A 26,445-nucleotide genomic window follows, 5' to 3' on the forward strand; every position below is an offset into this window, starting at 1 on the left:
CAGGTGAGCAGGATTGTTTTGATCAATGGATCTGTCCGCAAAATGTTAGCTGTGACCAAAAATCCAAATGCCACTGCAAAAAAGGATTCAGCAAATGCACAAAAAAGGGTCTGCTCTACTGCAAAGGTAAGCCAATGCATCACAACAATCTACTACAAAAGCCCAATTCAGCTTTATGTCTCAAAATTATGAATTCACAACAGCATATTTTTATACTGGGCCTCACTGAAAAAAAAATCTGCAATAAAAACTGTCTGTATTGTATAATTATGCCTGTCATTGCCACTGTCCAGCTGTCTTTTGCCCAAGCACAGGAAATGATCACTAAATAAACATTCATGTGAGACAAATTAGAATTATTAGGAAATATCAGATTTCTTTCAGTGTCTCACGCCCCAATACTGTTATAGTTACATAGCCTGTAACAAACGTGTGCAAATTAGGAGTTTTGATTTCGTTATGACTTCACTGGCTGCATGCTTGTTTTGGGTAAGGGAAATTACTGAAGACAGGGGCAGCCAGAGAACTAATATTTTCAGGAGAGGCGAAGTGCCACTTCTGTTTTATTTCTGTAAGACTGGTTTCAGTGCAGAACACACTTGAACTTTTCTTGAACTGTAGTACTTTTATTCTTCCACAAGATGGTGCTACAATACTACTTCCAGGGAGCATTTAAAAGATGGACAGAGAGGAGACAGATGAGTTTCTGCATTCGACCTGACTTAACTTGAAATGACTTCATAGTAAAATGATCCTTGCCATAATTTTAGAAACTTTATAATCATATAATTATAAAATATTTAAATTATTGGTAATGCTATGGTCATTCTTCCTAGTATACAGACTAAATTCTCAATTAGAAAAAAGTTATTTCATAATACTACAGAAAGGTCTCAGCCCAGACTCCTAATCTGCAATGGACATGAAAGTGGGGGGTGTCATGGCGCTCTTCTAATATCCCAAGATGGTACAAGGAATGTGGGTGGATGGGGGGGGGGTTATGGGGCTGCGTGGGGGACAAAGTTTGGTACTGTAGGGAAGCTATAGTCCGCGGCAGCCGGCTGAAGCGTGGAGAAGCCCTGAGAGATGCAAGAAAGGAGAGAGCGGCGCCAGCTTAGTATAGTACAAGTTTATTTAACACTGTTAAAATTGGTGACTCACTGTCCGAGGTTGGGTGAGACCGGTACACAAAGACTGTTAGGGTCATCCATCTTCCTCTTCCAGGATAGTGGTCATAGGAGAAGGTGGTGAGGTTCCAGAGGTATAGCCGAGCCGCTGTGGGGCTGATAGTTGTCACTGGCCGCGGCGGAGCATGCACAACAGGGCTCCGGCTGCCGACTTCTGATCCCTGATGACATCACTTCCTGGCAGGAGAAAAATAGGGGTTGCACGCGTTCGGAGCATCCGTGCTCCTTCGTCAGGCGATGGGAGTGTCTCAGGTGGGGCAGGGAATTTATACCCTGTTGCCGGACTAATTGCAAAGACATCTTTCTGTGGGGGGGGGGGGGGGGGGGGGAGCCAAAACACTCTAAGAAAGTCATCTCAGTAAAAACACAATTGGGGATACATGAGTGAAGGTCAGTGATTGCAGCGCTGCTATTTTAAATATATATAAATAAGTGTTCATAAAACAATTTTAGAAAATGGTGATTAAACCATTCATGTAAACCATCAATAAAGTGCTATTCAGTGCAATTATTGTGCAAAATACAAAAAATAAAAATAAAAATAAAAATTGCAGGTATTACAATGTAAAACTTCAAAAATGCAAACTGAGTGTGAACAGTCCATAAAACAGTTCTTTGCAGTAACAGAAGTAGGATGCTTGATCTTGCAACTTCGGGGTCTCCCCCTTAGGGTATCTACTTACCACTATGTGGTGTTTTTAGAGCAGATTATAGTAGAGTGAGCTGTTGTTGTTTCTTGCAAAGCTGTTTGGACTATGTTGGAAGCGATCCTTCTTCTTTAAGCGGTATTCTCAGGTGTCCTCATGAAATAAAGAATGGCTGGACATAGTGAGGACCGTTTAAACTGTGAATTTATTAGGTTAAAATACAGTAGAATACTCACAAACATATAACATGATAAAGCCTGTAAGTGCCTATGTTAGGTGCGGTGGTGTATCGCTCCTCAGCGTTCTCCTTTCCGACCTGAAGTCACGTGGCTGCCTCTCGGCCAATGGCTATACGCGTTTCGCTGTGAACACAGCGTCAGCTGAACTACAGATGACGCTGTGTTCACAGCGAAACGCGTATAGCCATTGGCCGAGAGGCAGCCACGTGACTTCAGGTCGGAAAGGAGAACGCTGAGGAGCGATACACCACCGCACCTAACATAGGCACTTACAGGCTTTATCATGTTATATGTTTGTGAGTATTCTACTGTATTTTGACCTAATAAATTCACAGTTTAAACGGTCCTCACTATGTCCAGCCATTCTTTATTTCATGAGGACACCTGAGAATACCGCTTAAAGAAGAAGGATCGCTTCCAACATAGTCCAAACAGCTTTGCAAGAAACAACAACAGCTCACTCTACTATAATCTGCTCTAAAAACACCACATAGTGGTAAGTAGATACCCTAAGGGGGAGACCCCGAAGTTGCAAGATCAAGCATCCTACTTCTGTTACTGCAAAGAACTGTTTTATGGACTGTTCACACTCAGTTTGCATTTTTGAAGTTTTACATTGTAATACCTGCAATTTTTATTTTTATTTTTATTTTTTGTATTTTGCACAATAATTGCACTGAATAGCACTTTATTGATGGTTTACATGAATGGTTTAATCACCATTTTCTAAAATTGTTTTATGAACACTTATTTATATATATTTAAAATAGCAGCGCTGCAATCACTGACCTTCACTCATTTAAAGCACTAGCACTTTCATTGCAGCAGGCAGCTAATTTATAAACACTTAATTGGATAACACCACACACCCCATAAGCGCGAGGTCCACAGTCCCGATAATTGGGGATACATGTCTCTAGGAAATCCATAAAAGTACATAAAAATACATAAAAATACATGATGGTATTACATAAAAGAGGACTTATAAGAATAAATCCCATAAAAACAATACTGACATGGCCATGGGGAAAATAGATCGGTAATGTGTGTATACATCTACATGAAAAAATGGTATTGGAGGGAAAAAATAAAAATAGAAATAAATGTAAAGATAAAAAATAAATAAATAAATAAATAAATAAAAATATATAAATAAAAATAAAACTAAATGTAAATAAAAATAAAAATAAACATGAAAATAAAAGTAAAAATAAAGATAAAAATAAAATAAAAATAAAAATAAAAATGAGAATAGAATACACATATATATATATATATTTTTTATATATATATATATATGTATATGTGTATATGTATATATATATATATATATATATATATATATATATATATATATATATATATATGTGTGTATTCTATTCTCATTTTCATTTTTATTTTTATTTTTATTTTATTTTTATTTTTATTTTCATTTTTATTTTTATCTTTATTTTTACTTTTATTTTCATGTTTATTTTTATTTTTATTTTTATTTACATTTAGTTTTATTTTTATTTTTATTTATATATATATATTTTTTTTTATCTTTACATTTATTTCTATTTTTATTTTTTCCCTCCAATACCGTTTTTTCATGTAGATGTATACACACATTACCGATCTATTTTCCCCATGGCCATGTCATTATTGTTTTTATGGGATTTATTCTTATAAGTCCTCTTTTATGTAATACCATCATGTATTTTTATGTATTTTTATGTACTTTTATGGATTTCCTAGAGACATGTATCCCCAATTGTGTTTTTACTGAGATGACTTTCTTAGAGTGTTTTGGCTCCCCCCCCCCCCCCCCCCCCACAGACAGATGTCTTTGCAATTAGTCCGGCAACAGGGTATAAATTCCCTGCCCCACCTGAGACACTCCCATCGCCTGACGAAGGAGCACGGATGCTCCGAACGCGTGCAACCCCTATTTTTCTCCTGCCAGGAAGTGATGTCATCAGGGATCAGAAGTCGGCAGCCGGAGCCCTGTTGTGCATGCTCCGCCGTGGCCAGTGACAACTAGCAGCCCCACAGCGGCTCGGCTATACCTCTGGAACCTCACCACCTTCTCCTATGACCACTATCCTGGAAGAGGAAGATGGATGACCCTAACAGTCTTTGTGTACCGGTCTCACCCAACCTCGGACAGTGAGTCACCAATTTTAACAGTGTTAAATAAACTTGTACTATACTAAGCTGGCGCCGCTCTCTCCTTTCTTTAATCTGCAATGGAGGCTGCCATTGTCCAAACATGGGGATGATATTAGCAATGAAACATGCACACCATAGTTACATAGTTGGTGAGGTTGAATGAAGACATCAGTCTATCCAGTTCAACCTTTGTGGGTTTCCCAAATCCCTGTATATTGCATTCGCTAAGATGCCCATCTAAGGTTTTTTTTTTTTTTTTTTAATTATCGATGTTCCCCGCTGACATCACCAACTGTGGAAGGGAGTTCCACATCCTACCGCTCTGACAGTAAAGAACTCCCTACAGGTTTAACCGTGTCTCGTCACACTTCATTAAGTGACTATGTGTCCTCCTAAGTGAGCTGAGGCTGAATAGTTTCCTTTCTATGCTAGAATCACTATTGAGATATTTGTATATTGCTATCATAGTGTTGCATAACCCTTTAATAAACAGAGGTCAATAAATGCTAGATATCCAAAATAAACGTAGCCGCATTAGTATGTGTAACTTAACGACAACTCTGTAAAAACTCTGTGAACATTTTTTAAAAAAACATAAATACAGACTGCCTGCAGAAAACTACAGGAGGGGTGGAGACAAGACCAGCCACCCTGCACTAGGAAAGAGAGCAGCAGTGGCCGGTCTTTATTAGGAGGCTCTTTTACCGTTTCTTGCTAGGTCAATGCACAGCTCTGAAAGGAATGCCCAAATCACACCAAGAATCACATGGCTATGGTATTTTGACAATATTTGCATATCAGATATATAAATAGCCTGTTAATTGATTCCTCACTATACTGTCCTGCCGGTTTTACCTCTGAATTTGTAAGGTGTGTTGAACAAGCCACATAGTTTCTTCATCAGAAGCCCCTGTGATAGGGTGACAATATGGGAGCACATATTGAAGACAGGGATAGAGCGTTGTCACCTTATAACAGGAAGGGCCTGAACAAAGACCTCTATGGCAGGATCACCAGGGATATTTATAAGGAAAGCTGCAGTTTTAAAATAGTTAACATTTTTTTTTCAAATAACTTTACCTTGTTTAAAATGATATTATATGAGTTTATATTGACTTTTGCTTACCATAATTCTTTGCACATAACTCTACATTTTAGATACAAATGAGTGTAAAAAAGTACAGTGTGGACAAGGAGCCATGTGTCGGAATACAAAGGGCAACTACTACTGTGAGTGTTTAGAAAATTATCACCCCATCAGCAATGCTCAGTTCTGTCCTAAAGAAGGAAACATTTTTTGTGAAGGTGAGTTATATGGACAAGAATACACAATGACAAGAGTCAACATATGTGCAGTGCACCCCTCCATCTCACAATGTCTCCTTAGTTTTTCCCCTTTACAGGATTGTTCTAGTTATTGTTATAAATATTATACAGGATTTATATTGCGCCAACAGTTTGCTCTTTACAAAACAAAGGGGAAAGTAAAATTGCAACATAATTCAAGATAAGTGGGTTAGGAGCTTACAATCTAAAAGGGAGGACAAGTGGTACAAAAGCTAATAACTGTGTGAAAGTGAATTGAGGAATAGAAAGTAAAAGAACATTTGTTAGTTAAAGGCAGGATAGACTTCACTGAAAAGGTGAGTTTTCAGGGATTGTCTAAAGATGGAAATCATAGGAGATAGCCAAATAGATTGGGGTAGAGAGTTGCAGAGAGAAGCTCTGGAAAAGTCCTGGAGGTGAGCATGTGAGTATGTGATCCCTTGTAATAGAAAAAAGCAGGGCAGGACCTCCTTAATGTGAGATATGGGGTAAAAAAGACCTCAGATCTCACATCTACACTAAAAAGCAAAAAAAAAAAAGTCATTTTTTTTTCATCACGAAAAAAATGGGCCCCTTAAGGCCGTTGAGAGGAAGCGATATATGATGTCGCTCCGGTCCTCCAAGGCCATAGAGTCGAGTGGGGGGCCAGCTTACCCTCACTCTTCTTCCTGCCTAATGGGGGAGAGGACCGGATTGTTTTCCCACGCTACCGATGGCTCCGGTAAGCGAGGAAAACGACTGGGAGGCAGCGGGATAAAAGTGATCTCGAATCTCACGCTGGAACCACTTTTATGTCAGAGCAGGCCACCCGCCATTTAAAAAATCACTGGGGTTTTGGCAGCGTTCTGCTGCCAAAACCCCGGTATTTAACATCAAAGAAGCAACGTAAATACACGGTGGGCGGTCCGTAAGTGGTTACATTTAAATTTAGTAAGGCTATCAGGATCGCTAGCATGAATAAGTAGTGTCCTTGGATTGCACTACAGTGTAGTAACTATTGCAATAGATGTTGGCAGATGATCAGAAAGAGCTAACCCTGATTCTACTTCAAGAATACATCTCTTTCCTTTTCTGGAACCCCCTTTAAATGATAAAAAGTGTAGTGTGATGTGTATAATAATTGGAAGGTGGTTTCATGGTGAATGTGTGGTGAATTTTTAATTTCATATGCTAAGTACAACAAAAAAACAGAGGGAGTTACAAGTTGACATTTTGCAGATAGATAGTAAGACAAGTGATCGTGACCTCCAGGGATTGGCTCTCTGTGCTGTAATTGAGTATACACATGCACCTAATTCTCTTTCATCTATCTGTAGAGTATAAAATAAAGGAAAAATGTAATATGACTAGTGAACAGCAAAGGAAGCTGGAAGAATGCACCAAGAAGAACCCACAGGTGGGTAATGTAGGGTTGGTAGTGTGTACTCATATAAGTGTAATTGGATTGGATAAAAGGTATGACACCCACACATTACTGATCACTGGTGGTAGATAGAATGCCTACGGAATCACAGATGTCACCTCTAGGTTCCCTTGTTAGAGGAACTGACACTGACTGACTCTATCCACTCTGTTCCAATCACTTTCTAGCTTACAGTGCTCTATGCTGTTCAGTCAATCGCACAGGCTTTGCTATCCATTTCTTTCAGTGAATCCAATGCATTCTCTGATTGGATTAGGTGGAGATCATTATGTCACCTCAGGTAAGCTCAATTCATACTTCCATTGTGCCAAGCTGGACCAATGTAAGTCTGCAATGCAAAGAAGTCCTGGAGTTCAGTTATAAAGATAATTGAAGCACCTGAAGTGATTTTCTAAATCACCTATCTTCCTCTTACCCTGTTAATAGTTGGGATAAGGTTTTATCTTCTACATGTAGCACTGTCCCCTTGGGAGCTGCTGAGAATGGATTCCCCTAGGTTACCCATAGCAACAGTCCTTGAAATCTTAGTACTTTATCGCTTGACTCAGTCAATGAACAGTCCAGGGAGTTGGTTTTTGTATTTTATTTAGAACTGGTATGGGAGAAGGGATGAGTGGGATACTCCAACTTAGTAACCATGCACAAAACCTAAAGACTTCTAGCTGCGGTGAGTGCGTCAAGGCCGCTGCTTCACTTTGCAACTGAGGTGAAGATTTAAAGATGGACTTTACTTTAGGTTTCTCTTCAGGGTTTAACTCAGCACCCCCTTTCTTAGTCACTGCATGTGCTGGCCCCTGGTCCACTGACTCTCCCTGGTGTGGTCCCCTTCCTGGGCAGACCCCTGGCAAGCTCCCTGGTACTCACTGACATTGCTTTCCTCAGGTCGCTCTGCCACTGCCTCCACAGTCAGCATCCTGGACTTCCCGGCTCAGTACCCCACTTCTGTCCCACTAGGCCGACTGCCTGTGGTCACTTTCCACTCTGACAGGAGGAGAGACAGATGCCATCCTCCTCCTGGGACCTGACTTCCATCCCAAAAACCTCCTGTCACATGTGCCCCTGGCTTTTTATGACCAATCCCAGGATGCACTGCGGTTGTGCCCTTCCACTGGGACAGCCACAAAAGCCTGTGTGTCACTAGCTGGGTTTCCCTATTGGATACAGTGGGGGCACTCCCTCAGACCAAGTGAATCACACCTGGATACATGTAACAGGCAGAATTAGAAATCCTGCTCCCTGATAAGCAGACGAGCAAACAAATGTTTTTACCTAGCACCTGACTAGGAGGGTGCTACATACAGATGAAAGATTATAATATTATCACTTACCTAACAGACACCTCTTCTGTTTTTGTGCTTTCCCCCATCATTGGTGTGCAGCCAGCTTTTGCAAAACAAGTTATATTTTACTATTAGTTTTATTTTACTATAAATCCCTGTACTCAGGGCTGTCTTTATTATTGATTGGACTCTGGGCAAACATTTTCTTGGTCTTCCCTCCACCCCTACCCAATGCCATTTCACTTTCCACCCCAACATCCTAAAAAACAAACAATGCTACCAATATCATTACACAGGACCCCCTCCCCCATACTACCCCTATTTAAATACAGGATCCCTCCCCCAATACTACCACCATCATTATACAGGACCCATCCCCCATTCTACCCCCATCATTACACAGGACCCCCTCCCCCCATAATACTCCCATCATTACACAGGATGTCCTCCCCTATACTACCCCTATCATTATACAGGACCCCCCAGCAGTCACATCTTGAGTGTCCAGAGGATGTCAGACAAACACCAGGTACACCCCAACAAACTCTCAACGAAGAGGTTCTTCTGATGATGATCTGCAGCTTTTCAGGCATGGTGAGGGAGAGGGGTTGGTGTGACTGTGTCAGGGACTGACAGGCACTCTCCCTGGACAAGGTTTACCATACTGAGCTGGCCAATCACCGCACAAGCTGCAGACTTAACACTCAACCAATCACCAGCGCCCCCAACATTCTATTCCACTCTCATCTCCTGAGTGATAGCCAAATCCACTTTTCTACTATTTGCGGGCAGTGCGGGCTCCAGGGGCAGTTACTTTTGGTCCTACAACAATGACTGGGCCCAGGGCAGCTTCCCCTTTTGCCCCCTGTTAAAGACAGCCCTGCCTGTACTATATAATTGTGATTCTGATAAAAATAAGCATATACAAATAATCTAAAAAAATAGAGAAATCTCACCCCTTGAGATTAGAACAACCCATCAGCCTGAATTAAATCCTAAGGCCCCTTTCACACTAGTGCGACTTGTCCCGCAATTTTGGAAATCGCATGACAAGTCGTTTTCCATTATTTTCAATGAGCCCCATTCATATCAGTGCGTTTTGAAGTTGCACCGACTTCAAAGTAGTTCCTGCACTACTTTGTCACGATTTTAATGCGTTTTGAGGTATATAGCCCTGAGCCATTGCTCAAAATCGCGTCAAAATCACTGAAAAGTCACGGCAAAATCGTGGTAAAATCACGTTGCATAAGTGTGAAAGGGGCCTAAAAGCTATAGAAGGTTAGTAGCAATACATGCAGTAAAATCTCCACTATCAATCCTCTATTTTACACAAACAATAATCCACATTCTTCAATTGGCAGGTACAAATTGATATGGGCCTCTCCCATTCCCTATGAAACAAAAACCCCTTAAAGCTTGATATTGTAAAAAACACATTGTAAAAAACAATCCAAATAATAGCTTACATGCACATGTGCTATAAGTAGCACAAAAAGACATGTTGAAGACAATTTTGTTGCTGTATGAATTGCGACTTACTGGCAGGAGGCTCCACTGCATTTCTACTACATGATTTTCTGTACTGGTGTAAAGGTGCCAACCCTTTGATCGCCCAATGTTTCATCCAGAGTTATAGTTTATGGTCTTTCCTAGATATGCCCACTAATGCTTTTTTGTGAGCAGTTGCAAGATAGCAAGCACTTATACTTAAACAAGTTATTGATCGTGCACAGATTAGTAATCATTAAGTGTAACAATGTATAGCTGTAAAACATTTCACACTGTAAAAGGTGACACAGTTTAACACCCAATTGGCTCCTCAGTTTGCATCAGCTAAATGTATCCCAGATGCATCAAAATAAAAAGCCTTGCATTTCCTTTTTTTAAAAAAGCAGCCACAGTCTGATTAGAAAAGCCTGTCCCCTGCCAGCATGCTGTAGAGTAGAGTGGGACCCTTGCTTTCTGTAGGAAAGCAGTGATATATTTTTCAAAGGTCACGCATAACCCTTCTGAAACAGAACCAGAGCTCTCTACCAAGTTGGGAGCAAGAGCTTTGTGGATTGCTGGTTATAGGTCTGGCTCGGCTGGGGGTGTTTTGGACCTGTAGCCCTCCCCCCTGGTGGGGGGGGTTGAAAATAACCCAGATCTCCCTTACCTGTTCAAAGGCTGCCAGGCCCAGATACCAGTTCTTGATTAGGGTATTACCGATGCTACTCCCATTTAACCTTAACCACTATACTAAACTATACAAATTACCAGTGACACTAGTTTGGAGAAAATTGGCCCGGTGGGCCATTTTATTAACAAATTAACCAAAACACATTAATTATTAACATAACCATAAATACTCCAGTATCCCATGAAATAAGTTGTTGGTCTTGGGAGGCACAAAATTTCAATTAACTATGTATCAGCGTAAATCATTAAACGGTCCCCAGCCGCGCAACACCAGCTCGGGGACAACCCACTTGACCACTGATACCTCCTTGTTACCACTTCCCGTTAATCCACTATTAACCGGGATACACTATAGGGCTCCATACCTTAGATGGGTCACCCTATGCACTTTGTTACCAACAACTGTTTACCGCCTCCAAAGACCCCCAACCGCCAACACAAACCAAAACAAAACAGGCATACCAAACCCAAAACCCACTCAATCCCAACAAACCCCAACATACATAAAGCAACACCGAACCAGTGAAAACCTTACACTCGTATTAAACGCAACCAATCCAGGGCGGGAGGGCGGGGATCCTTTCTTCTTGGCTCCACGAGGAATTGTGCTGAAACCGTAAGTAACCCCCCCACTTTCCTCACTAACAACCCCACCTACCTGACACTGACCAATCCCTGACCTTGACCTCCACTTGAACCTGCTGCCTTAACCCTTACCTGACCGTGGCCCAGTAAACCCTTTCATGAGGCCCTACGCTTATTTTTTTTTTTTTGCTAAGGGCCTGTCTAAAGCACACAAACAAACACAAGCTCAGTCTAGGAGTTGTTTTTCTTTGTAGTTTTACTGCAGTAATAGAACAGGAGAGAGGGATGGGGATGCAAGACACTCCAATAACACAAACAGGTACAGGAGGACAGATTCTCAAGCAAAAAGCCTTCAGCAGCCTTAAATATTCCTGGAGGTAGAGTGAAGAAAAAGTCCTTGAAGCTACCCCTGGAATCCAACCCTTGAGACACAGTCACATCTGAAACTCTAAGCAAAGGTCCCACTCACAATGTTAACCTTCCCCCATCCGCGCTACAGCCTATATACGGCTGCAGCGCGGACTCGAATTTTCGGGAGGCCGTTTTTAAACGGCCTCCCAGTGACACGCCCCACGCGCGCTCCCGCGAGCTCGCTGCGGGGGAAATCTGTGTCGGCCGTGTCCCTTGGACACGACCGATCACAGATCGTGGTGAATGGCCAATCACAGCGGCCATTCACCACGTGATCAGGCCGTCCAATGAGCGATGATCTCATATGTAAACATATGAGATCATCTCTCATCGCCGGCGCTCCTTCCTCACACGGAGCCTGCAGTGTGAGGAAGGAGGGGGAGCCTCACAGCACCGGGGACACAGGAGAATGTAATCAGGGCACTGATCACCAGTGCCCTAATTACTAAAGGTAAAAACACACACACAGTGCCCCCCCATCAGTGCCCACAGTGCCCGCCATCAGTGCCCCCCATCAATGCCCACAATAAGTGCCCATAGTGCTGCTAGTCAGTGCCCATCAGTGCCCGCTCATTTAAGCACTGATGAGCACTGACTGGCAGCACTATGGGCACTGAGTGTGGGCACTGATGGTGCTGCCCATCAGTGCCACCCGTCAGTGTCCAGTGCCATCCGCCAGTGCCCATCAGTGCCGCCTATCAGTGCCCATCAGTGCCGCCCGTCAGTGCCGCCTCTCAGTGCCGCCTCTCAGTGCCCAGCAGTGCCACCTCTCAGTGCCCAGCAGTGCCACCTCTCAGTGCCCAGTAGTGCCGCCTATCAGTGCTCATCAGTGCCGCCTATCAGTGCTCATCAGTGCCGCCTCTCAGTGCCGCCTCTCAGTGCCGCCTATCAATGCCGCCTATCAGTGCTCATCAGTGCGGCATATTAGTACCTCCTCATCAGTGCCCATAAGTGCCACCTCATCCGTGCCCATAAGTACCACCTCATCAGTGCCCATCAGTGCAGCCTATCAGTGCCCATCAGTGCCGCCTCATCAGCGCACATCAGTGAAGGAGAAAAATTTATTTTCAAAATTTACTCGCAGAAAATAAGAAAAACTTTTTTTTTTTTCAAAATTTTCTGTCTTTTTTCTTTTTTTTTGTAAAAAATAAAAAACCCAGAGGTGATTAAATACCACCAAAAGAAAGCTCTATTTGTGTGAAAAAAGTGATAAAAATTTCATATGGGTACAGTGTAGCATGACCGCGCAATTGTCATTCAAAGTGTGACAGCGCTGAAAGCTGAAAATTGGCCTGGATGGGAAGGGCGTTTAAGTGCACAGTAGGCAAGTGGTTAAGGGACAACTGTCTCCAACCAGCTTCCCTGCAACACTTTTTAGAGCAAGGGGGTCCTTTCTCCAGCCCAGCTTCAAAAGGTAGTGTCTTCCAGCAGACGTTTTTTAAGCTCTCAGCCAAGCACATGATGAGATCTAAAAGTAACAGATCTTCAGGAGCAAAAGCTGCCTCACAGGGGCCTTACAGGGGCAACCTCCCAAGAAGAGTAGTACAGGAAGTCACCTGGCCCCGCAGGTTGCGACAGTGTGAACTGAGCCTTAGGGATAGACGTGACCATATCTGAAAAATACATTGCTGAGAACAGCAGAGCCAAAAAACTAAATATAACCAGCCTAAGGAAGGGTGATACTTACCTATGTAGAGAGAACCTGCTTCCCCACAGGAATCAAGGGTCCTCTTCTGCAGCAGGCTTTTCTACTTAGGCGGCTTTAGAAAGAAAACAATCTGTAAAACACTTAACACCTTTAGTTTGATTTACCTGAAATGTATTTAACTCATTTACACTGACTGTTCAACTGGGCTTGACATCTTACTGTTAGTAGATAAAGGTTTCAAGTTTTCAGAACATACAAACAGATCTTATGGGTATTATTCATTTTTCTCTCTTAGGAATTCAGAAACAGCGCCCAATAATTACCATCCTTGACCATAATTAGGAGTATCTCTAAATCATTTTTTGTATCTCTTTAGCTTTTTTTAGTTAACAAAATGTGTATTACACTTTGTTAGTTCTGTGCAATATATCTATAACTGTTTCCCCTTTTTTCTACCTGCCACATTTGATTTTTTCTATCTTCCAGGACCCAATCTGCTCTATTCTCCAGGCGTCTTTAAATTTTTTACATTCTTCCTGCCAAGCAAGTGAGAACAAGACCTCAAATGAGAATGTAAGAAACAGTCTGTTATATTTTATACATTGTTCTGGAGAAGGTAGATGAAGGTTACATTTTAGGTCAATGCTGAGTCTAGCGGCTTCAATTACCCACCAGCTTGGTAAGCCTTCAAGATGTTGACAAGGAAAGCTCCACACAGTACCATAACATTCCATTTTTGGGCTGTGTGTCAAGCCACAGAGTCACTTTTACCACTAAACTCCATAAGGATCCTACACAATTAAGTGACAGGTTTGACACTATTATTTAATGAGTATGACTGCGCACAACTTTTCAGCTATTGATTCATTTTAGTTAGCTGTATAACACAGTAGAGATTTTCAATAAATAAATTCTAATAGCGATACCTCCTATATCACCAACCACAATGGGTTATCATGGATCCTGCTGAGGTAGCAGGTGGTTTATTCATCTTACTGTGTTGTCTGCAATGTAACATAAATTAAAACTTAACTAGGAGTTGCAGGGATCAATAGGAGTGTGGAGTTGGGAGATCAGGTGTAACGATTCTACCTCTGGAGTAATCAAAACACAGGAAGCTGGTGAGTGCACCACCCTCACCTTGATGATGCACTGACCTTTAATCTGAAAAGATGAATATGTCTTCTAGGAAGCAGGTACAAGTAAAAATCTGTGTACATTGGCATTTGTTGGCTTTTGAATTGCTTTTCTTTCCTCATCCAATGTGAATGCAAAATACCTTGATGCATTTCAAAAGCAACTTAAAGCAGTTTTAATCAGTTGAGAAGCTGCTTAACCACTTCAGCCCTGGAAGATTTTACCAACTTCCTGACCAGGCCATTTTTTGAGATACGGCACTGCGTGGCTTTAACTGACAATTGCTCGGTTGTGCGACGCTGAACACAAATAAATTGATGTCCTTTTTTCACACAAATAGAGCTTTCTTTTGGTGGTATTTGATCACCTCTGTGGTTTTTATTTTTTTGCGCTATAAACACACACAAAAAAAGAAAATTTTGAAAAAATATATATATATTTTTTTACTTTATGCTATAAAACATATCCAATAAAAAAATGTAAAAAATCAAATTCCTTCATCAATTTAGGCCAATTTGTATTCTGCTACAAATTTTTTGTCAAAAAAATCCCAAAAAGCGCATTTTGATTGCTTTGCGCAAAAGTTAGAGCGTCTACAAACTATGGGATAGATTTAGGGACTTTTTTTTAATATTGTTTTTACTAGTAATGGCGGCGATCAGTGATTTTTAGCGGGACTGTGACATTGCGGCAGACAAATCTGACACTAAGTGACACTTTTTGGGGACCAGTGACACCGATACAGCAATCAGTGCTTAAAAAAGTGCACTGTCACTGTATAAATGACACTGCCAGAGAAGGGGTTAATATCAGGGGCAATTAACGGGTTAACTGTGTTCCCTGGGTGTGCTAACTGATTAGCAGGAACACAAGATCTCTCTCTCCCTCTGTGACAGAACGGAGGCCTGCCTTGTTTATATAGGCAGACTGCCCTTCTGTCTCTTCCATGAGTGATTGGTGGGTCCTGGCGGCCCCCAGACCAGCTGATAGGCTCCAGTGGTGTCCAATTACAGCAGGAATGCAGCTCCAGCAGTGCGCCTGTCCGCCCCTAGAGCCAACAACGATATTCACGTACAGTTACGTGATTTTGCACTTAAGGGCTGCTCTGATGCAGTAAATGAACATGGGATGGTCCTTAAGTGGTTAAACTAATCAAACTATATCAAACCATAAGCTGTTTGTGAGTACCTCAGAAGTAAGCCAAAACTAGGTCAAAGCATTTTAGAAATTACACTATTTGTCTTGCTTTTGAGTCTCAAACCCCTTCTCCTCCCTTGTTCATAATAATTCTTTAATTACTGACATAATTACAGTTAGAATGAGAAATAGTGCATTTTCATTAAGTTCAACAATAAAAAAAGTTAACAGCAACTGTGTGTCTCCAGAACCTTAGAGTGAAAGCTGGGTTCTATATAATGGGGGGTCGGGGTCCATTTTGCTTTAACAAGGAAAAATCATTCCTGATCCCTAAGAGAAATTGGAGAACTCATTGGACATTGGATCATCATCACTGCTCCCAGTGGCAGCTGGTGCTCCGGGGGGGGGGGGTGTCAGATGGACCTGGCCCCTAGCCATGGACCCCTCCTCCGTCCCTCCAGAGTCAAGACCAAATCCCCCCCCGGGGCGCCAGTTCACTTACCTTGTTCCTTCGAATGGCGACGGCTTCCCCCTCAGTCTTCTCCATGTCCCCTCTCGGTGGCCATCTCTTCTCCCTCCTCCTCCGCCAATAGGATGCCTTCTCCTTTGGCCAATTGGGAAACAGGTCTCAGGACCCACTTCCTGATTGGCCGGGAGGAGAATCAGTGTTGCAAAAGCAAATATTCATTCGCTATTGTCACACAACTGGGTGGGCTCAGGGCGCAGTGCTCTGCGCCCCGAGCCCACCCTTTTTTGAAGCCTATTAGAGCCTCTGGCTGTAATCAAATGCTTCAAAAAAAAAAGAAAAAACCCTCATTAGAATCCATGCATCCGGCGCCCTGCATGTAGATTAGGGGGCCGGACGCATGGATGGGGGGGGGGGGTGGGTGCCCCTGCGCCCCTAATGGACGGGCTGCCACTGACTGTTCTGTTCACTGGTTCTTCAGGATCTATATTGGTTCTTGAGGCCTACAGTAAATGGTCAGGGCACCCAAATAATCTGATTTATTTTTGTTTACAAATTACTAACAACATACAATGGTCATTAATCATTCACTATAGCCTCTGTATGAGCTTGAAGTCCAGGGACCCAGACTTTATATAGTATGAGGCAAAATGGTATGTGTTTTAAGGCAAAGGGTCTGTCATGTCCAATAAATTTGTAAGAGAACAAAAAATGTGTGCAGAAACAGCTCAACTTTAGAGACAGACCAAAATTGTAAAAAAAAATGTTAAAAAGGTATTATATTTATTAATTAGTAAAAAACATAGATCCCTATTACAACATAAAGGTATGGCAATTGATTGGCCACCCTTGGCAAACCATCCGGCTGGCAGTCATAGATTATGCATGAACACCTAACATGTTTCGGACTGATATGAGTCCTTCTTCAGAGGTGCAATAATATTATTCTTTTCTAGAACATAAATATGTTATATCAGTAACACAATTATGTCTGTCATGAGTAATAATGTAGTATATCTTAGAAAAGATATATAATGTTATCACAGACAAAACATTACATAGGCTAAATTGTACTTACAAACTTCAACAAATGCATTGTACATAATAGCTGAGTAATAGATAGGCGCTGCCAAATGGTGTCGCAGAAAAGAAGAGACCACCTGTAATTGTAAACCAGCAGGTTCCCAGGGAAGGACAAAGTCACAATCACAAGGACCCAAAGGCGGGGCAAACCGACCAAATTCCCAACAGCCAGGTGTGTCATCTAGAGATAAATGAGTAATATATGTTTATACAAAAATTCTAGATGGGCTAGATGATTCAAAAATGAGTAAGAATTGTAGATAAAGTATACGTTTGTTAAGTCCTGTTATTAAGGAAAAACAGGCTTGCTAACTGCAGGAGGGGGAGTTTTATCTCCAACTTTGGAGGCAATAATTCCCACATCAAGTCCATAAAGTTCAATGAGAGGCATTGAGGAGAAAATGATTCCAACATACCTATCTGTTGTGTAAAAGTAAAGTTTCTTTAGGCAGAATATAGATACAAATAAGCTGGCTGTTAGTATAGTGGATGCCCTCGTCACCATAGCGATGAGCAGCATCCACAGGGGATCCCTCAGCGAGTTGATGCACGGCATCACGCGCCATCACGCCACCGACGCACGATAGGTTGTCTGTCTGCGTTCCAAGCTGGAGCGCAAACAGAAAGAGGACCGCAGACCTCAGGCAGATGACCGCAATCCCAGCAGGCCTGTTAAGTGGCCTGCCTCCGTTTTCACTAAGGGAGCCGAGGGGGCCTTTGTGCACCAGGTAATGCAATCTAAATACCACAGAGGAACCCCCCAGCCAATCCAGAGGCCTCCACCCTACTCATCCATTCTGCAGCAAGCTAACAAAACAAAGACAAAAGAAAAAAAGTACAATATGTTAAATGCACAAGAATTTGAAACCAAACATGCTTTTATACTTATTGCTATAGACAATATCAGGACTCACAATTAGTCCTCTTAAGTTGGAAAACTGTTTTAGGCACATATATCTGAGACATTGCATATAAATGACAATACAGTTTCATGTACTACTCTGTCATAAAGCGAGAAAAATAAATAAATAGAGAAAAGCAAAATACAGAGTTGTATATATATGCAGATCTTAAAGATCCAATTCACAAGATCCTGACTGGAAACCAGAAAAATAAAGTTTAAAGTTAAAGACTCCATTTAGGCCAGGGGGCGATGTTGCCTTTCGTTGGAATATCCATCTTAGCTCGCTTGGTATTGAGGATTTATTTAAATCACCACCTCTTGCGTTTGGGTGAATATGATCCAATGCCAAAAATTTCACCCTTGGTGTTGAGTCCCTATGAACTAGGGTTCGCATGTCGCCCAAGGGCAAGCGCAGGGTCCTTTTTGGTAATGCTTACTAAGTGTGTATTAATTCTTCTCCAAAATTCGAGTTTAGTTTTCCCGATGTAGTACCACCCACATTCACATGTGAGCAGGTACACCACATGGGGAGTTTTGCAATTAACAAAATGTTTAGGCTTAAACTTGTGCCATTAGACAAGATTATACATGCCCTTGTGTCCATATGTTTGCAATAACTGCAACTGCCACATATAAAGGTGCCCACCATTCTACATCTGTCTCTCCTCTAGTTTGAACTCACTATGGACCAACTTGTCTCTCAATGAAGGAGCCCTTCTGTATGTGATCATGGGTTGTTTAGGTTCAAATCAAACTAGGGATGGATCCATACTTAGAAGGTGCCGATATTTGCTAAAAATGTGTTTAATTTGTTCATGCTGTTTGGAGTATTGAGTGATAATTATAATTACCTTTTCATTTTTTGGTTTTCAGTGCGTGAATAGTAGACCATTACGTGATTTGCCCTTGGCTTTTTTTGTAGGCTTTTTTACAGAAGGCTATTTGAGTAGCCACGTTCTGATAATCTGGATCTTATTGTTTCCACTTCCTGTTCAAAAAGGACATCAATATAGCAGTTCTGCCTTTGTAACGCTCATGCGTTTTTTGTTAGTGAATGGATTTGCAGCTGCAGAATTATTACACTCAGTAGTCATGTAGAGAATGTGTTGAACAACATATCCAACTCTCAGGACTTCATCACTGTGTACAGCCTGTTATGCAAATATACATACACTCAATATGATGTTCCTGGAGTGATAGAATGTATATGATAGAATAGAGGTGAGAGACAGGCAATAGAATGGTGAGCACTTAGTAGTAGTATTCAGGAGAGTGGTAGGTGATGATAGTATGCAGATAGGTTTTAGCAATCATGTATAGTAACAGGTGGTAGGGGACAGCAGATGAAGTATGCAAGAGAGAGTAACCTAGTGCAATGATAGGTGATGGTAGTCCCAAGAGCTAGCAATCTATGCAGATGATAGAAATAGCTTAGATAGTAATAGTCCCTTTAGTATGCAGTAGTAGTTAGTGAAAGTTAGGTTGAGGAAGGAATCCCCTGCGGGGTACTTATCACTAGATGGGTTAGTAGTAGCAAGGTCCAAGAGTAATGGAGTGATCCGGTAGCGAGATACTGGATCCGTAGCGAGGTTCCGGTCTTGTTCAGACAAGGGGAGTAGCTTGAAGTTCCGGCAGCATTGGACAAGACAAGGCAACATGCGGTTTGAACGAGCAATGAGTGAGAGAAAGCCGGCGATTGAAATAGCCGCTCATAGCGGCGCCCGGCGATGACGTCATTGCCCTTAAAGGTGTATGCGTTCCATTTGGATAGCAAGATGGGACGCAATATTAAGAGAGAAATGTGGAAATAAGGGTACCAGAGGTACCAGAACATTACAGCCTTGCTCTAATGTATTGTCCATAAGGGATGGATACTAAGAGGGGTTTAGGGTGGAAGCTTGAAGCTTCCAAGATCATGTTACCAGCAGTAGGCTTTCTAAATTGTTCGCTATACGGTTGGCCATCTGGGTGTTTATGTTACATAGTTACATATTACATAGTTAGTGAGGTTGAAAAAAGCCACCAGTCCACTCAGTTCAACCTATGATGAGTATGTGTGAGTGTAAGTGTTTATGTCAATAGTACATTGTATACCCCTGTATGTTGTGGTGCCCATTTAATAGTTTTTTTTAAACTATCGATGCTCCCCTCTGACACCACTGCTTGTGGAAGAGAATTACACATCCTTACCGCTCTGACGGTATAGAACCCTTTACGCAATTTAAGGTTAAACCGCTTTTCTTCTAATTTTAGCAAATTTACACAAGTCTGTTTATATTTCCTTTTGCTGAATAGTTTGTTCCCTATGCTAGGGTCACCAGTTCAGTATTTGTACATTGATATCATATCCCCTCTTAAGCGTCTCTTTTCCAGAAAGAATAAGTTCAATGCGTGTAGTCTTTCCTCATAGCTGAGATCTTCCAGTCCCTTTATTAGCTTTGTTGCCCTTCTCTGGACTCTCTTCAGTTCCAGCACATCCTTCCTGAGGACTGGTGCCCAGAAATTGACGATATACTCAAGATGCGGCCGGACCAGAGTCTTGTAGAGTGGGAGAATTATCGTTTTATCTCTGGAGTGAATCCCCTTTTTAATTCATGCCAGTATTCTGTTGGCTTTGCTTGAAGCAACTTGACATTGCATGTCATTGCTGAGCTTGTCGTCTACTAGGACCCCCAGGTCCTTTTCCATCTTAGATTCCCCCAAAGACTCTCCCCCTAGTGAGTAACTTGCGTTCTTGCACCCAAATGCATTACCTTACATTTTTCAACATTTAACCTCTTTTGCCATGTAGATTCTTACCCCATTATTTTGTTCACATCTTCTTGTAAGGTTTCCACATCCTGCGTAGAAGTTATTGCCCTGCTTAATTTAGTATTGTCCGCACATATGAAGATTGAGCTGTTTATCCCATCCTCTTGGTCATTTATGAATAAAAGTAAATACGATTGGTCCCAGGACAGATCCTTGGGGGACCCCACTTTCCACACCAGACCATTCCGAGTACTCCCCATTTATCACCACACTTTGGACTCGCCCCTGAAGCCAGCTTTTAATCCAGGTACTCACTCTATGGTCCATACCTACGTACCTTAGTTTATACAGTAAACATTTGTGTTTGTGGCGAACTTTATCAAATGCCATTGCAAAGTCCAGATATACCACATCCACAGGCCTTCCTTTATCTAGATGGCAGCTTACCTCTTCATTGAAGAATAATAGATTGGTCTGGCAAGAGCCATTTTTCATGAATCAAGGCTGATTACTACTAAAGATACCGTTTTCATTACTAAAGTCTTGTATGTAGTCCCTTATCATCCCCTCCAATATCCCCTCCAATATCCTACAGACTATTGATGTTAGGCTAACCGGCCTGTAGATCCCAGGGATATATCTAGGCCCTTTTTAAATATTAGTACCACATTGTCTTTTTTCCAATCATCTGGTACCATTCCTGTCAGTAGACTATCCATAGAAATTAGGAACAATGGTCTGGCTATCACCTGGCTGAGTTCTTTAAGGACCTTCGGGTGTAAGTCATCTGGTCCCAGTGACTTATTTAAGTTAAGTCTTCTATAACCATAAGTAACCATGAGGGTGCTTCCTGTGGTGTGTTATTACTTTAAATTTACAGTCTAGGTTACTGTATCCCCCCAATTCATTTGTGAAGAATTTATTTAGCACCTTCACCTTCTCTCTGTCCTTTGTAGCCAGATTCCCTTCCTCATCCTTTATGGGGCCAATGTGTTCTGGCTTCACTTTCTTACTATTTATATACTTAAAGAATTTCTTAGGGTTTTTTTTTACTTTCTTCCCCTATGTGCCTTTCGTGTTCTATTTTAGCCGCCCTGATTGCGCTCTTACATTTCTTATTGCATTCTTTGTAATTTTGGAATGCTGCCAATGACCCCCCCCCCCCCTGCATTTTCTAAAGGCCTTTTCTTTAGTTTTTGTATGCATTTTTTATGTTAGAATTTAGCCACCCAGGGTTTATTTTAGCTCTTTTAAACGTATTCCCCATTGGAATGCACTGGCCAATACCTTTATTTTGTATGTTCTTAAAGCACTCCCATTTTCCCTCCGTGTTCTTTGTTCCTAGGATCTTATCCCATTTTATATCATCCTAACAAAGAGTGCAGTTTAGGGAAGTTGGCTCTTTTGAAATTCTGCGTCTTTGTGTTACCCTTGTGTTTCCTATTTCTATGATTTATACTGAAATTAATTGACCTATGGTCACTGTTTCCTAAGTTGCCCCGTATTTCTACATCTGTGATCAGGTCTGTATTGTTAGTAATCAGTAGGTCTAGTAATGCATTGCTTCTTGTTGGTGCGTTCACCATCTGACCCATGAAATTGTCCTGCAAAACAATTAGGAAATGGCGAGCCTTAGATGAATGCGCGGTTCCTTCTGCCCAGTCTATATCTGGATAATTAAATGTATCTATTTTGTATGGATACATCCAAAAAAGTAATAGTGGATCTGCTATGGGACATAGTGAACCTAAGACTAAAAAAAATGTTCTGATTGATATAATAAAGAAAGTCCCTACGTATGGTTTCAGGTCCATCCCATAACATGAAGATGTCATTGATGTATCAGTAACACGCAATAGCATGGTCTGTGTACATCAATGCCATCTCATCAGAAAAAAATAAATGTTCCCACAGGTACAATTTGGCATAGGAGTGGGGGAAACATGTTCCTATGTCTACCCTCTGTACCTGGAGGTAGTGAGAATCAAGAAACATGAAAAAAATTTATGTCTAGAATAAATTTCAATGATAGCACAATGAACTCATTAAATGGTTTTTCATATTGGCTTTTCTGAGAAAGCACATGCTGAATGGCAGATAGGCCCCTATCGTGGGGTATGGAACTATAGAGGGCCTCCACGTCAATGGACACCAATATGGTCTGGCCAGTGACATGGAAATCCTCCAGGACCCTGAGGAGGTGAATCGTGTTGCGACTAATGATGGTAAACCCTCAACAAATGGTCTACGCTGATTGTCAACAAAGCGACTTAAGTTTTCTGTCAAACTACCTTTTCCTGAAATTATAGGCTTTCCTTGGGGGTCTTTCGGGTATTTAATGTATCTTAGTTAGGGCATAAAACATAGCCTCCCTCTTACAAAGTCCCATATGTTTTTGGAAATGATGTTACGATAATAAGCCTGGTCAACAAAAAGATAAAATTCTTTGTAGAAATTCTCTGTCAAAGATTTCGGAATTGGACAATACCATTCTTCATTCTTTAGAATTTTTTGCACATTTAAACATACTGAGAATTGTCTTGTATCACAATATTTCCTCCTTTGTCAAAGGGCTTTATTGTGATTGATTGATTGTTCAATGCAATGCCTCTGCCTCATTATGAGTAAGGTTGTCACAAATTCTATTGGATACTTTTAGGTTTTGAATATCTTTGGAGACTAGTTTTAGAAAGGCTCCCATGTTAGAATTCAAGCTAGGTGGAGGGTTTAAGGTAGATTTTTTTTTTTAGGTCAGCTTATAGATGGAGTGGGTGATGCGGACGGAGAGATAACCCTATCGACTTCTGCCAAAATTGAGTCTAGATCACTAGAGTCAATAAGACTCCCTGGTTCATGTTCTTTGAGTAATGCTGTCAAATTGTCTATATCTTCTAGATCTTCCTGGGTATATGTAGATTCTTTGCCGTCCTGTTTTTTGGAAAAAAGGCTTTTCAATAATAGATTGTGTATAAACAAGTGTGTGTCTTTAATCACCTCAAATTTTGTTGATTGGTGAAACAGGGCAGAAAGTCAGACCTTTAGCTAGAACCTGCCTTTCATCTTGGGTAAGGTGATGAGAGGATAGGTTGATTTAGTGGGATTTGGGTGGGTGAGATTTGTGTATTTTCTGTTTATATGTTTTTATGCTTTGGTGATGTGTTTGTACTTTCCTCCTTGCCTTGTCTAAAAAGTCCCCCTGGGATAGAGTGCTAGAATGTGGGGGGGTTAATGCCCAAACACCTAAATTGTGCGGGTTTGTGATGTTAGTGTTTGAAATTTGACGAATGGTTTTCATGGTACCATGTCCATTGGTAGGAGAGGAAGAAAAGTCCTCAATATCCGATGTGTGATCATGAGATGTATTGCCATAGCAAACTGCGTTTTTGACGACTTCGTGCTTCATGTTGTATAGGGGCCGACTGAGAAGAAATAGATGACATGAGTATTTGGACATTTCAAGATTATTATTAAAGGTTCCTGGATTTTGTTCATTTTTCAATTGGACTAGAGTGACCCAGACCTTGGCTCAGTCATTCAGGCATCCACACTAACCCACAATGTCCAATTTTATTGAAAGCCAGTTCATTTACCAGTTAAATTACCATTACATTTTTAGAGTGAGGAAACAAAACAGGGCACTAAGGGAAACATTCATAAGTGATAATATTCAAGATCCTTTGTTGGTGTGGCCTGGACAGCATGATGTGAGGATGCTTGAGCTGTGAGCTCTGCTATCCCCGGGCACATACCTCACTATAGCGGCTATTTTCTGCTCTCCCTCACCTCATCTGCAAGCTACTCGAAATAGTAAGACAACTGACCTCTGCACTAATGATGACCCGCAGCACTTTGTGGAAACATTGGACCTCCCACCGACTGATTTCCCAGATTGGAGATATTCTCCCAGATATTCTTCAACCTTGGGTCCCATCGGGGACTTCCTGCTACACTATAGTTATTCTGGTTTTCTCACCATTTTTTGAACGTTTTGTTGATGTTATATGGAAACGTATGGTGGGTTCTGCTCTGACTGTTTATTGCTGCTATACTTGCATTTAATCAGTTATGGCTATATAGTTTTGCCCGGGGTGTAATAAGTGCTCTATTCATGTTTTCAGTTAGGTAGGTCCCCTGATGAGGGACTTTTTGAAATGTGCTGTTGCAGCGGGGACGACGGCCCCTAGGGTGTGAAGTTTCTTTCCCCCCAGGGCCGCCCTCCCTTTAGAAGGTCTGTGCCTTCCCTGGAGGTACCATATTCCTCTCATCTCATTTTAGGTTCCTACGTTATTTATGTTTGTTCTTTTTTTAGCTTTTTGGGTACGTTCCAGGTACGTTTTGAGTATGGGTGTGCCTCCTTTAAAGCAGCCCCCCTTTGATTCTGTAGAGGGTGGGCTGTATTTTGCACTTTGCTTTAAAATCTCCCTATGCTTTTATTATGGCTAGTACTTTGAAAATATTGTCATACGATGGCCATGATGGTTAAGGAACAAATGTCCAGTATTCTTAACAACACTCATGCTAAGTTTCTCAAAGTTTGGGATCCATTGTTGACATATGCCTTCCCTGATCTCTCTCCGGCAAGTGTGGGTCAGCTTTAACTGGTATCTTGAGCGATCCCGGGTCCCCTATTCTTCCACTCTCTCCCTTACTTTGCCTTTACTTTCTCCTTTTTCTTCCCTCCTCGTTCTCCTTTTTCTCCTGTCCAGTTCTAAGCCCTCTTTAGTTGTCTACATGCCCTGGACTATTTTAAAAAAGTTATTAGGATCTGGGTCCTGTTTTTTTTGCATTCTTTGGGGTTAATCCCCAAACTATATGTATGTTGCACTTAAGATTTGTGTGCTTGTTTAGATGGGAGACCATCCCTCCTTTGTTTATGTTGTGTATATTGTGTTCCAGTCAAAGTCCCTGCGTGGGCAGACTAGCTGCTTTTGATATTACTGTATGTGTTAATGACATACCTAAAATAAAAATTATTGAACCAGAAAATTTTGTCATATAATATTATGGGTCTTTGCTCTCCCCAAAAAAGGGGTTGCTTCTGGCAGGAACTGCGTCACCTGTCCTCAGACATAATATTTTCAGGAGACGCACTTCAAGTCTACACCCTGTAAGCCTCTCTTGACCTTTCAATGGTTTTATGTTCTGCCCATCACTATTGAATCTTTCACAATCTCTGATCACTCCTCAATGGTGTTGACCCTGCGTCAGGTTACTGCCCATCAGCTGGAGAGGACATGGAGACCTAATGAGTCTCTCTGGATGACAAGTCTGTTTTCAAGGTTATTTCCCGATCTTTAGGGTCTTATTTTGAAACCAATTCTCCCGGGGAGGTGTCCAGTCAAGCGGTATGGGAGGCCCATAAGGCCGTCATAAGGAGGGACCTGATTGCTTATGGTTCCCGAATTTAAAAAAAGAAAAACTAAAAGAAATTACAGAACTTCTGGACAAATTTCATTCTCTTGAAGTCAAACATAAGAAGCGCTTTGGCTCTGCTGATGCCCAACGCTTGGAGACAATGTGACTTAACCTCTCCCAGAGTTTAGACCGCAGGGCCAACAATAAACTCCGGTATTATGCGCACCACTTTTATAAACATGTGAATAAGTGTGGCCAATTGTTGGCCAGGCAATTAAAGAAACAACAGGACTCACATCATGTCCATAGCCTGACTGTCCACAATAGACAAATAGTAGACACAAATTCGATAGCAGCTGAATTTCACCAATTCTGTGCTCCCCTGAGCTAGAGATTCAGAACTGCCTACCCTACCTTCTCAGGTTCTTGAGGAATTAGAGTGCCCAATCACCACTGAAGGACTGGACAGCGTTGTGGCCAGTTTACTGCCAGGCAAAGCCCCGGGTCTGATGGCTTTACGAATGCCTATTATAA

The 26,445-nt window shown here is 41.6% G+C and overlaps 1 protein-coding gene across 1 annotated transcript in view; it reads left to right on the top strand.

The window, feature by feature from the left end:
* The first annotated feature begins 399 nt into the window (after positions 1-399).
* The window catches only part of LOC309552133 (adhesion G protein-coupled receptor E1-like), a 151,249-nt gene continuing 125,203 nt past the window's right edge, over positions 400-26,445 (top strand). The window contains exons 1-4 of the mRNA XM_082252941.1: positions 400-489; positions 5,386-5,532; positions 6,870-6,949; positions 13,565-13,651. Of these exons, the coding sequence (XP_082109067.1) occupies positions 477-489; positions 5,386-5,532; positions 6,870-6,949; positions 13,565-13,651 (327 nt within the window). The 5' untranslated portion in view covers positions 400-476. The remainder of the gene's footprint in view (positions 490-5,385; positions 5,533-6,869; positions 6,950-13,564; positions 13,652-26,445) is intronic.

The sequence above is a fragment of the Pelophylax lessonae genome, assembly GCF_965119305.1.
Source record: "Pelophylax lessonae genome assembly, chromosome: 4".
In the NCBI taxonomy this organism is placed as follows: Eukaryota; Metazoa; Chordata; class Amphibia; order Anura; family Ranidae; genus Pelophylax; species Pelophylax lessonae.